At 36.8% G+C, this 12,904-nt stretch overlaps 1 protein-coding gene across 2 annotated transcripts in view; it reads left to right on the forward strand.

The window, feature by feature from the left end:
• Window positions 1–12,904, forward strand: part of apbb1ip (amyloid beta (A4) precursor protein-binding, family B, member 1 interacting protein) — a 44,485-nt gene that overhangs the window by 19,348 nt on the left and 12,233 nt on the right. For both annotated transcript variants that reach the window (XM_067434670.1, XM_067434669.1), the window contains exons 6-8: window positions 5,221–5,380; window positions 12,224–12,345; window positions 12,650–12,724. In XM_067434670.1, the coding sequence (XP_067290771.1) occupies window positions 5,221–5,380; window positions 12,224–12,345; window positions 12,650–12,724 (357 nt within the window). The remainder of the gene's footprint in view (window positions 1–5,220; window positions 5,381–12,223; window positions 12,346–12,649; window positions 12,725–12,904) is intronic.

Consider the following 12,904-nt stretch of genomic DNA (forward strand, 5'->3'; position numbering starts at 1 on the left):
AAAAAAAAAACACAGAACCACCCCTTTTATGTCTTAGTCTTGACTCTGACCCAACCTCTTCAGGTCTCAGTCATGAGTTGTACTTAACCCTCTTAAGGTCTCTGTCTTAATTCTGACACAACCTACACTCTAAAAAAATTGTGCTATTTGTCACTAAAAGGGGTTCTTGGCTTGTAATCATAGGGGAACTACTTTTGGTGCCAAATAGCACCATATCTTTAAATCAGCACTAGGCAACTTTTCAACCTTCATAATATATTTTCAAGACTCTTGTGATGATACATCGACTTACAATAGGTTGAATGACACGTCTGCCATAGCTTGATGGGGTCTGTATCGTTTTTAATCGTACTTTTAAACTTCCGGGTTCGGGTAGTAACCCGAGAACAAAAAGAACTACGAAATTCGACTGCTTTATGGCATATACATCACTTCCACCAACACCCACACTTCCTTAAATTCGGACGTGCGAGCTCAACTTTGTTCGTCGGATAATATAGTCATGTCTGAAGCAGCACAGACAAATAAGAAAGAAAAGGTTTTGTTGGAGGAAAGCAATAAGAGGAAACGAAAAAGTGATTGGATTAAAGGCAGGACGAGGATCAACATTGGACCAGCGTTTGCTTGTCGGCGTGAGCTGAAGGAGGTGTGCCCGACCGATGCTGTCATGCTTGTTACGGTGATTACCTACCACTCAAACACTGAACTGAAGTATCATATAGATTCTGTCAAACGGTAACCAATAGACTAGGCTACTATAATGACGCTGGCTTGTAAACGTGAGCATCGTGATTATTTGGCGTTTGAATAAAATAAAACCCATGAAATTATATTCATATGACATGCTGAAACATATGCTACTGACTGTACCTGGGATGAAGACATTTCACACGCGACGCCAGAAGAACACCTGCATGTGAACTCCTCCTGCAGTGTTCAGGGGAACTGTTAGTGCTGCACCAACCCGTGGGGACGCTTTTATGAAGTTATTTGGTCCGCCCTGCACCACTGTATATATTTTTACAACCCGCCCCGCACCCGTATGCGACCATTAAATAGACATACGGGGTCCGCGGGTTATGAGACGACTCGCGCATTACTAGTTCAGGGCTATCAGGGCTGTCATGTCAACAAATGCACGCGCGATGGCATCCCCTGTTGTACGATGACAGCTTACGACAGTAGTTGAGGACATCATTTTTTCCCAACTGTAGGGGGACCCCGAGAGCAAAAGTTGCCAAGTGCTGCTTTAAAGGTGCTCTATAGCACCTTTGTCAAATGATGCTATGCAGAACCCATAAGAGGTGCCATATTGCATTTTATTTCTTCCTCAATAATGGTGCTAAATGGTACCAACACTATTACTTTGGCATGTAAAGAACCTTTTAAGGGTCTTGAAAGGTCCTTTGTACACCAGTGGCGCTACACTGTAAAAAAAAAATGTTGGTTTTTGTTGGTTTAACTTAAAAAAGTAAGTAACCTGGTTGCCTTAAAATTTTGAGTTTTATTGAAATTAAAAATTTGAGTTGATACAATGAAGGAAATTTGTTTAATAAATCGAAACTCAAAATATTATTGTATCTGAACCACATAACAAATTTGATAAATCATGAAAATAGTGCTATTTGGCATGTTTTATTGCGTCATCAGAAATAAAACACACACAATTACCCAATATGCTTACTAAATCTTTTAATAATATTTTAATAAAGGTTGTCGAATCTCAAAAAAAAAAATCATTGTATTAACTCAAAAAATTTATTTCAATGAACTCAAAATGTTAAGGCAACCAGGTAACTTTTTTTCTAAATAATTTTTTACAGTGTATATATCACCTTTACAATCCCAAAGAAACACTGAAAAACCGCTAAAGAATCATACAGGGGCTTAACAGGTTCTGTATATGGTAACGGTGCTATATAGCACCTCAGTCATCCCAAAGAACTGGTGAAGAACAGCTGAAGAACCATTGAATCACCAAGAGTTGGTGTGGTTCCCCTATGATTACAAGCCAAAGAACCACTTTCAGTACTATATAGCATTGTTTTATTTAGAGTGTACTCTCGACCTTGAATCGAAAGAGCTGTTTCTAACTGCTACTTAACTGTCCAAATTATTGTTACACATGTATAGATCCATAATCATAGTATATGTCAATGATTATGTGTCTATTTTTATGTCTCATAAGGAATGATAGGATAAACATCTAAATCTCATGAAGCCTGTCCCTGACAAAAGTCTTGTCGCTTATCTATTTTCTAGAAATACCTGATATTAACCTGACTTTTAATTAATTCATTGGTGTTAGAAATAGCTCATATGAAAAGCTAAAACCCTCCCAAATGATGTTTAATGCACTGAAATAAATCATTTTCATAGAAAAAATATTTATCATTTAATCAAGACAGAAAGGTCATATTTTGGCAAGACAAAAGTTTTGTCGCCTATACAGAAATTGAACAAATTTACTGCAAATACAAAAATATGTCAGCAAATTAAGTTGTGGCGCTGTGAGATCCAAATGTAATATCTTGTATGAATTCCATGAGCTTGAAGGACTGCATCCATGAGGTTTGGCAAGGATTCATACAATTTATTGATGAAGTCATCAGGAATAGCTAAGAAAGCAGTCTTGCATGCCTCCCAGAGTTCATCAATATTCTTTGGTTTCGTCTTTCATGCGTCCTCTTTCATCCTACCCCACATATGCTCAATGATGTTCATGTCTGGTGACTGGGCTGGCCAATCCTGGAGCATCTTGATCTTCTTCGCCTTGAGGAACTTTGATGTGGAGATGGAAGTATGCAATGGAGCACCGTCCTGCTGCAGAATTTGGCCTCTTTTATGGTTGGGAATATAAGAGGTAGCTAAGATTTCTTGGTATTTTAGACTATTGATGTTGCCTTCCATCCTGCAGATCTCGCACACCCCCATACTGGATGTAACCCCAGACCATGATTTTTCCGCTACCAAACTTCACTGTTTTCTGGGTGAATCTCGGATCCATTCTGGCTCCAGTAGGTCTCCTGCAATATTTGCGGCGACTGTGGTGTAATTCAACAGAAGATTCATCTGAAAAATCCACCTTCTGCCACTTTTCCAGCGTCCATCCTTTTAGCAGGCTGTGGGTCTTGGCAAATGCCACACGGTTTTTCAATTGTCTTTTGTTTAGTGGCTTCTGAGCACTGATTCGACCATGGAGGCCATTTCGAGACAGAATCCAACAAACTGTTCTGGTTGACACAGGGACTTCAGGTGACCAGGTCCCGTGGAGCTCTGCTGCAGTGGAAAATAGGCTGGCCTTGGATTTTCGAGCCAACAAACGGTCCTCTCGAGCAGTTGTCTTGCGGGGTCTGCCTGACCTGGGCTTGTCAAAAACGTCTCCAGTCTCTTCAAATCTTTTTTTTATCCTCTGTACTTGACGCTGAGACACATTGAAGGTGTCTGCCACATCAGCAGTGATTATCCACTTGATAATCAAAACTTTAGTCTCAGGGTGAATCTTAGGCATGTTTGCAGAGGTCTAGTTGCAGTTGATGTGAAGGTCTAGCATACTGGGGTTCTTTTTATACACACTTGAGACCTAATTGATCCATTATTAGTCACAGGTGAAGCTCATATGAGAAGGTGACAACACTTATGTCTTTGCAAAAATTGACTCAATGGGCTTTACCAAGCTGTGAATATTAGAATACTTTTTGAAAGTTTAGTTTTTCACTGAAACATTATCGCAAAAGCTGGTGGGATTAAAATGAGCAATTTCTTGTAAAAAAATCTTGATTAGAAATATATTTCAGCGGCACTTTAGGTCAATTTGTACACAAGCGACAAGACTTGTCAGGGACTGTATGTACTTAATTTTGTACAATAAGCATGCAGTTGCTTTCGTCTCAATAGATTGTAAAAAGCAAGTGTGTCACGGGTCAGATTGCTCTAAAAAGTCTGATTAAAGGCTACATGACCCACTCTTGCTTAATGTCACCACTGAATGAAGTTGGTTAGTTAAAGTGGTCAAAGTGCACATACATTTTGTAATAGTGGTTGCAAGGACAGATATAAAGTTGTAGCTATAACTGCAATAACGCGACATTGTTTTGAATGAGCTAAACTGCTTTTAGTAAGATTGTTGATATTCAAAGATGTCCTTCTGCAGTTCACATGCCATTGTCAGAGCCTATCTGTCTATAAGACCATTCGGCTTCCAAACATTTGTGAATAGACCCAGTTGAAAACACCAGCATGGCCTGTCACCAGTATGTGCTTATGCTGGTGTTCCCACCAGGCTTCAACTACTTTGTTTAGCCAGCACTTTGATAGACTTTGCAGAAGAACTGCACACTTAAACTGAATGAAACCATCTTTATACTTACAGTATAAAGTATCAAAGGCAAAGTGTCTTTTTTTTCTTTCCTTTTTTTATTGGGGGGCAGGGGGATGCAAAGATTGTATCACACCATAGACCGTAAAAAAATATGGACGACTCGACATCATCCGTTTCCGCTTGCCATATTTGAAGCTTTCAGGAGGCCTTGCACGGCGCGGACATCTTGGGACCGAGTCTGCGCAGTAGCGATTTCGGGACCGGAGTTGCGCAGTAGAGCGCAGGAAGTAGAGCAGGAAGTACAGCAGCGATATCAAAAGCCCGCCCACACTCTCGCAGATGCAGAACAATTAATTATGTTGGTGTGAAATAAACAGTTATGGAAATGTAGAAATTAAAGCTAAAGCTCTAATCTGCTCCCAAAAATTTTGAAAAAAGTCCGTTAGTGCCTCAGTGACAACTTCACTCAGAGAAGACGTCAGTCTCAGCTGTCAATCATGACGTCACACCTCCCGTTTTTATAGCATCAAATAACTAACTCAAAGTAAACTTATTTTTAAAACGAACACCTGAAATGAAATCATCGTGATGATAACTGCCTTCAGTGACATAAACTAACTTTGGGGAAACATTTTTGAAGTGTAATTTTATTATTTAGTTTGCCTCGCGTCCATTAGAAAACACAGAGGGGCGGCTATACTGGGACCGGTCACCGGGGGGCGATCGAGGCGCGAAAGCTTCAGTAAATGAGAGGGAGACTGCAGGCTTGTATCACACTGATGTCAGTAAATGTAAATGAATGTAAATAAATGTAAAGATTAAATAATCATGCTATAATTACATGAAAAAAAGCATGTAGTTGTCCTGTTAATTAAGTTATTTATTATTTGTTGTGATAGCTGGTCGTGAAAGTGGAGATTATGGATGGCAGCTCGAAGACTCTGATGGTGGATGAGAGACAAACAGTCAGAGAGGTGATGGACAACCTGTTTGAGAAGACACACTGTGACTGCAATGTGGACTGGTGTGTGTGTGAGACCAACCCTGAATTACAGACTGGTGAGTATCATCCATGTACGCTCACACATGCACACACACGCATGCACTGTTCACTATCTTTGTGGGAACTCTCCATAGACGTAATGGTTTTTATACCATACAAACTACATTCTATCCCCCTACACTGCCCCTAAACCTACCCATCACAGGAAACATTCTGGATTTTTACTTTCTCAAAAAAACTCATCCTGTATGATTTATAAGCCTTTTGAAAAGTGGGGACCGCTGGCAGGTGATCTCAGGTTTTACTATCCTTATGGGGACATTTGGTCCCCACGATGTAATATAAACAAGGGCACACACACACACACACACACACACACACACACACACACACACACACACACACACACACACACACACACACACACACACACACACACACACACACCTACATGTCCATTCAGTCATCATCAGCTTTACAGGACTGGATTTTGCGAAGATGATGAAGTGTGTTTTCATTGGCGTGCTGACAGGCAGGCTCCAGTGAGCTCACAGTACAGAGCTGACGTACCACCATACACATTCACTCTCACACACCAAAGACAGGTTGGTTTAATTTACTGTCCCAGACACTGTCACTCAACCTCCCTATCATGAGGAAATATAGTCCTTATGATCGAAATCCCCCATTTCTCTTTCTCCATCTGCTGCAGTGAGGCTTCATCTACTGCCATTATATTTGCTGTCTGGCTGCCAAAGTTTAGATGAATAGACTTAAAGAGACTGGATTTATCTTATTCAATTTGTTCTTTTCCCTTATGAAAAAGAAGTTCACTTAATTGTATTGGACAGTGTACTTTAAACCGAATATTACTGTTTAATGCCAATGTCACGTGATTTCAGCAGTTTCACATGCGATCCGAATCATGAATCAATACGCTGATTCACAACCGTTCAAATCTTTGTTTGCGGATTGAAAACAAACACTGAAGAAAAGAAAATGCTGAATAAAGTCAGTTTTTGTTATTTTTGGACCAAAATGTATTTTTGATGCTTTAAGAGATTCTAATTAATTAACTGATGTTACGTATGGACTACTTTGATGATGTTTTTATTCTTGTTCTGGACATTGACAGTATAGCGTGCATACACTTTCATTGAAGGAACAGAAAAGCTCTCAGACTACATATAAATATCTTAAACTGGTCTTACGGTCTTACTGCTGTGAAACGACATTTGGGTGAGTCATTTATGACATAAATTTAAATTTTGTTTTAACTAACCCTTTAACCCTTTTCTGGCACTTTGTAAATGTCAAATTAAGGTTTTATTTTAAAGTACATTTAATATCAATGTTTTAATATCAATAACAATACAATATCAATATATTTAGATGTGATGACTAACATACTAAAGCACATATAAAGTACTTTATTCTAATTTTAACTGTAGTGTCTTATTTTACATTACATTTAAATATAATATAAATTTGATGAAACAAGTTCCAATAGAAATGACATTTACAGTACACTTAAGACCTCAGCACTTAAGTCCCCAAAGCTCTTAAGTTTAGCTAATTGCTTTTTAAATAATTTTAAAATGAAATACATTTTCATTGAATTGTAAATAGCATGCAAAGATAGCCTACAATGAAAGTCAATATGGCCCATCAAATGTTTGGTTACAAACATTCTTCAAAATAGTAAAAACTTCTTTAAAGCATTTCAAAATGTTATTACAATATAATGATTGACATGTACTTTAAAGTAAAACCTTTAATTTGACATTATTACAGAGTACACTTTTTAAAAGTTAATAAACAGTCATGAAAGTGTATTCACAGTACACTTCTTTTATTGTATTAATATTATATTATTATTGTACACTACAAGTACACATTCAATGCAGTAAGGTAAGTAAGTAACACATAAGGGTGTGGTGGGGAACAAATAAACAACTGAAAAACCTTAAATCATCTGACCACTAATCTTAATATTGTGGGTGGTGTGCCTCCCATTTAAAAGCAAGTTACCCAGGTAAAATAGTATGAAGCAACTCAACAAACTTTTTTAGAGTCAATGTTTAACTATGTTAAAGATCTTTGGAAATGTGTAACATCCAAGCTAATTTTAGAGAAGAATCATCCTCGCATGATGATGTTTCCTACTGTGAGTGACTTATAATCATGAGAAAAGTACTGATGAGAGAACATCTAAGCAGCTCTGACACACACACACACACACACACACACACACACACACACACACACACACACACACACACACACACACACACACACACACACACACACACACACACACACACACACACACACACACACATATACACACACACATATACACACACACACACACACACACAATCCACCTTATTTTTAATGTACAAGTAGGCACTGCTACTGAAAATTGAATGTGTCTGCAAGTGTTCCAGTATCATTGTCACATCTGTTCTGGGTTTAAGTTTAGTTTTGTGAATTGTGATCTTGTTTGATATGCAAGTTTCCCTGTTCAGTACTCATCAGTTACCATGTGTTCCCCCTGTAGTTAATTACACTCTTAGAAGAAAAGGTCCTATCAGCGCTACGTATTTGGAACCCTTCCAATTTTCTATATAGAAGTATAGTTGAGTATACTCCAAAGAACCTTTTATGATAAACGGTTCTATAATGACAAGAAAGAACCCTTTTAGCACTAAAAAAAGGGCTCTATATAGAACACTGCAAAAATGCATTTCTTATTTACTATTTTTGTCTTGTTTCTAGTCTAAATATCAAAAAATTCTTACATTAAGAAATAATTAAGGGGCAAGTAAAATTATTGTCTTGTTTTGGGGAAAAATAAGCAAAATAATTCACCGATGGGGTAAGCAAAATAATGTTTTAAGATTATTTTACTTACCCCACTGGCAGATTATTTTGCTTAAATTTTTTTAAGCAAAAACTATTTCATTTTGAGTTATTTTTTCCCAAAATAAGACAATTACTTTTGCTTGTTTAGTAAATACTTCTTGTTTTAAGAATGTTTAGAGTTTTGAACTAGAAACAAGACAAAGAAAAGCATATTTTGCAGTGAACCTTTTTAGGGGTTCCAACTAAAACACTAGGGACTAAACAAGATTCACTCTTAGGAGAAAGGATTCTATATAGAACCCTTTCTTCTAAGATCTTGTTTAGTCCCTAGTGTTTTTCTGTGTATTTATAGTCATGTGTTTGTTGCAGTCTTTGCCCTCTCATATATTACAAGTAGTTAATCAATAGTAATTACTGAAAGTATTTTTTGAGTTTTTTGTAAGTTGTGGATTTTAATTCCTTCCTATGGATACGGTAACACTTGCGAGTGGGTTACAATAAGTTTTACTTTAAAGCATACTGTTAGAAATAATTTGTCACTTTCTTTAGAAAGATGTGGTTACACTTGAGTCATATCCAACACCTTACAAAAACCTCAAAATTATTTACTAGAGAGTTATCATGCTTTTTACTTTAGAATACTGATTCAAATAATAAGTAATTCCTTCTAAAGGGTTTGGTAATACCAGTGGGTTAACCTTACCTTATATTATGCATTACTCTCATTAATTATCAACCTTTATACTGTTTTAGTAGTCCTCTGGAAGATATGAAAAAAGTTTCTAATTGGCTAATACCTCATTCAACTGAGTGCTAAAACAAACTTATTCTTTAATCAGAGTTTCTAATAGTACAAACCTAATTCCAAAGAAGTTGGGACACTGTACACATTGTGAATAATAACAGAATGCAATGATGTGAAAGTTTTACATTTCAATATTGTATTCAGAATACAACATAGATGATATAAAATGTTTAAACTAAGAAAATGGAAATCATTTTAATGGAAAAATAAGTTGATTTTAAATGTCATGGCATCAACACATCTCAAAAAAGTTGGGACAAGGCCATGTTTACCACTGTGTGTCATCCCCTCTTCTTTTTATAACAGTCTGCAAACATCTGGGGACTGAGGAGACAAGTTGCTGAAGTTTGGGAATAGGAATGTTGTCCCATTCTTGCTTCTAGTTGCTCAACTGTCTTAAATCTTCTTTGTCTCATCTTCCTCTTTATGATATGCCAAATGTTTTCTATGGGTGAAAGATCTGGACTGTAGGCTGGCCATTTCAGTACCCGGATCCTTCTTCTGCCCAGCCATGATGTTGTAATTGATGCAGTTTGTGGTCTGGATATTGACTGGAAAATGCAAGGTCTTCCCTGAAAGAGACGACGTCTAGATGGGAGCATATGTTGTTCTAGAACTTGGATATACCTTTAAGCATGGATGGTACCTTTCCAGATGTGTAAGCTACCCACACACACTCATGCAACCCCATACCATCAGAGATGCAGTCTTCTGAACTGAGCGCTGCTATCAACTTGGGTTCTCCTTGTCCTCTTTAGTCTGGATGACATGGCATCCCAGTTTTAACAAAAAGAACTTCAAATTTTGATTCGTCTGACCACAGAACAGTTTTCCACTTTGCCACCGTCCATTTTAAATGAGCCTTGGCGCAGAGAAAACGCCTGCGCTGCTGGATCATGTTTAGATATGGCTTTTTTTTTTTTACCTATAGAGTTTTAGCCGGCGATGACGAAGGGCACGGTGGATTGTATTCACGGCAATGTTTTCTGGAAGTATTCCTGAGCCCATGTTGTGATTTCCATTACAGTAATATTCCTGTATGTGATGCAGTGCCGTCTAAGGGCCTGAAGATCATCCAGTAGATTTTTTCGGCCTTGACCCTCACGCACAGAGACTGTTCCAGATTACCTGAATCTTTGGATGATATTATGCACTGCAGATGATGACAAATTCAAACTCTTTACCATTTTTCTCTGATAACTCCTTTCTGATATTACTCCACTATTTTTCGCCGCAGCATTGGGGGAATAGTGATCCTCTGCCCATCTTGACTTCTGAGAGACAATGCCACTCTGAGAGGCTCTTTTTATACCCAATCATGTTGCTAATTGACCGAATAAGTTGCAAATTGGTCCTCCAGCTGTTCCTTATATGTACATTTAACTTTTCAGGCCTCTTATTGCTACCTGTCCCAACTTTTTTGGAATGTGCAGCTCTCATGAAATCCAAAATGAGCCAATATTTGGCATGGCATTTCAAAGTTTCACTTTCAACATGATATGTTATCTATATTATATTATAAATAAATTTAAAGTTTATGAGATTTGTAAATTATTGCATTCTTTTTTATTCAAAATGTATACAGTGTCCCAACTTTTTTGGAATCGGGTTTATAATTACTAGCAAGTTAATATTGTGTTATAATTTGTTCCTGTGTAGTTATTTATTAAAAATGGGACAGAATTCTATAGCGTTACCTCAAAAGTTGTATGGTTTACTATGCTTTGATATCCTTCTAGTTATTTGCCTATAGTGGCTAATTAATCAGAAGTCTAAAACATTCACAGAAAATTACACTTTGGTGTTCCAAAATAAGATGGATACTCTCATACTCTCTTGTTGTTTCTTCCTGTTTGCAACCATTAGTGTGCTTTTATCAAGTTGAAGGACAGGAAATCATACATATGTTCATGGAAAATAGCTTCCATTTACTGCCTATGAACGCCAGAAACCACACTAAACACCAGACCACCCATAAGCTCTCGTAATTCCAGTTTTTAATTAGTATATATAGTCTTTAACTGAAGATCTGAGAGGTTGCATATGCATATTAGACCACATTGTCTAGTCTGGCTTCAATGCAATGGGAGGTGCATACAGTAAAAACTTCCCTTTTGGTTAATAAGTTTATGATAATATATATTTTTTTTAAGTTATTATTCTATTCAGCTAATACGTTCAGCTTCAATACAATAGTCAAGTTAAGCTAATGGCTTAAAAGAGAAGTTTGACCTTTTGAGGAAGTTCTATTTTATATTTGTGCTTGCTGTGTTTTTATACTTTTTTATAACACAGATTAGCAAGGGGAGACCTCCTATTTGTTGCTTAAGTTACTTATCATTATTATAATTATTTAAAAATATGTATTTAATATTTTCAAAGGATCTTTCAGCTTCAATCAGTATAGATGCACGATGTAATTATTTTACAATTTACACTGCACTTTATTGTAAAACAAAGACCTTGAGCAAAACGATTTAAAACATTATTTATTTAATTATTTATTTCAGTGCGATTTAAGTTTTAAAATATTATAAAATGAACATTTAAAACTGTATGTATGTATGTATTTATGCATGTAAATTGTGTATTTCAATCATAACTCGACATTTTAACTATTTTATTGATAAGAATGCAATGTACTATAAAGAGTAGACATTTTGCTTTTGCTTCTGGCATGAGGCTATTGCAAAAGCATGCACACATAAATGCAGGGAACAGGATAAAAGCTGTTGCAATGAATGTAGGCTAGCAGATCTATAGGCAGGCGGTGCTGGGGAAGGAGGAGGCCTAGGAAAAAACCCATGGCATGCTGCACTTAGCTGAGCCAAGTTGGGACGGGAATAAATAGTTCACATAGAAACAAAATATATATATACCATGCAGGTGGCTTTAGGGGAACCTATCTGCTTTGAAGAGATTCATTATTGTTTCATGAACTATGTATGTGTGGGTGTGCAATTTTAAACATTATTATCCATCAGTGCTTGTTGTTGGTAAGCTGCAAGGTAAACCCATTAGGGTTCAGTTCCTTGAGAATACACATGTATACCTTTACTGTATTTTGAGTAGCTTTGGATAAAAGAGTCTGTCAAATCAATCCTTACACAAAGTGTGCATAAATTCAGATGGGCAATATTGATTCTCAATATTTATTTATGAAAACAGGAGAAAGCAGAGTGGACAAAAAACTATGACATCTGAATTGAGGTTGATCTTTCCACAGAACGAGGCTTTGAGGACCATGAGAATATGGTGGAGCCGCTTTCTACGTGGACCAGGGACAGTGAAAACAAAGTGGTCTTTCAGGAGAAAAAAGACAAATATGAAGTGTTCAGAAACCCTCAGGCAAGTGTGTGGATAGATATGTGTGCTTCTTGCCAATACAGTATGAATGACAGCTTATGATAATATCAAATTAAAATACACAAGCACAAAAAATACCGCTTTTCACTTACAGTATACCGTTTCCTCTGCCTGCACAATTGTGATATTTCCAGTGCAAAAACTGCTCTCTGACTTCTCTATAATAAAAAAATGGAACAGAAATTAGAAACACCGCTAGCACACAGACAACTTTCTGTAATAGAAGTCACGTAGACATTTTGTTGAATGCTGATTAAAATGAAGTCCATTTCAATTTCTTTTACAGTTATTTTATATGTGGAAAAAGGATAAGAAATCTCTAATGGACATGAAAGAAAAAGACAAAGAACAACTTCTGGAGGTGCGTCTGGCTTTAACTTTTATATAATTGAGAGATTTCATGTAAACATACAGACGTAGATATTTATCAAAATAATGTTATGGATTTAATGTGATCATTGAAACCATTTAAACAAGTCTGACCCAAACATGAACATTTTATTATCATTTATTCACCTTCATGTCATGTCTGGTGGTAAAC

This window comes from Pseudorasbora parva, chromosome 24 (genome assembly GCF_024679245.1).
Source record: "Pseudorasbora parva isolate DD20220531a chromosome 24, ASM2467924v1, whole genome shotgun sequence".
In the NCBI taxonomy this organism is placed as follows: Eukaryota; Metazoa; Chordata; class Actinopteri; order Cypriniformes; family Gobionidae; genus Pseudorasbora; species Pseudorasbora parva.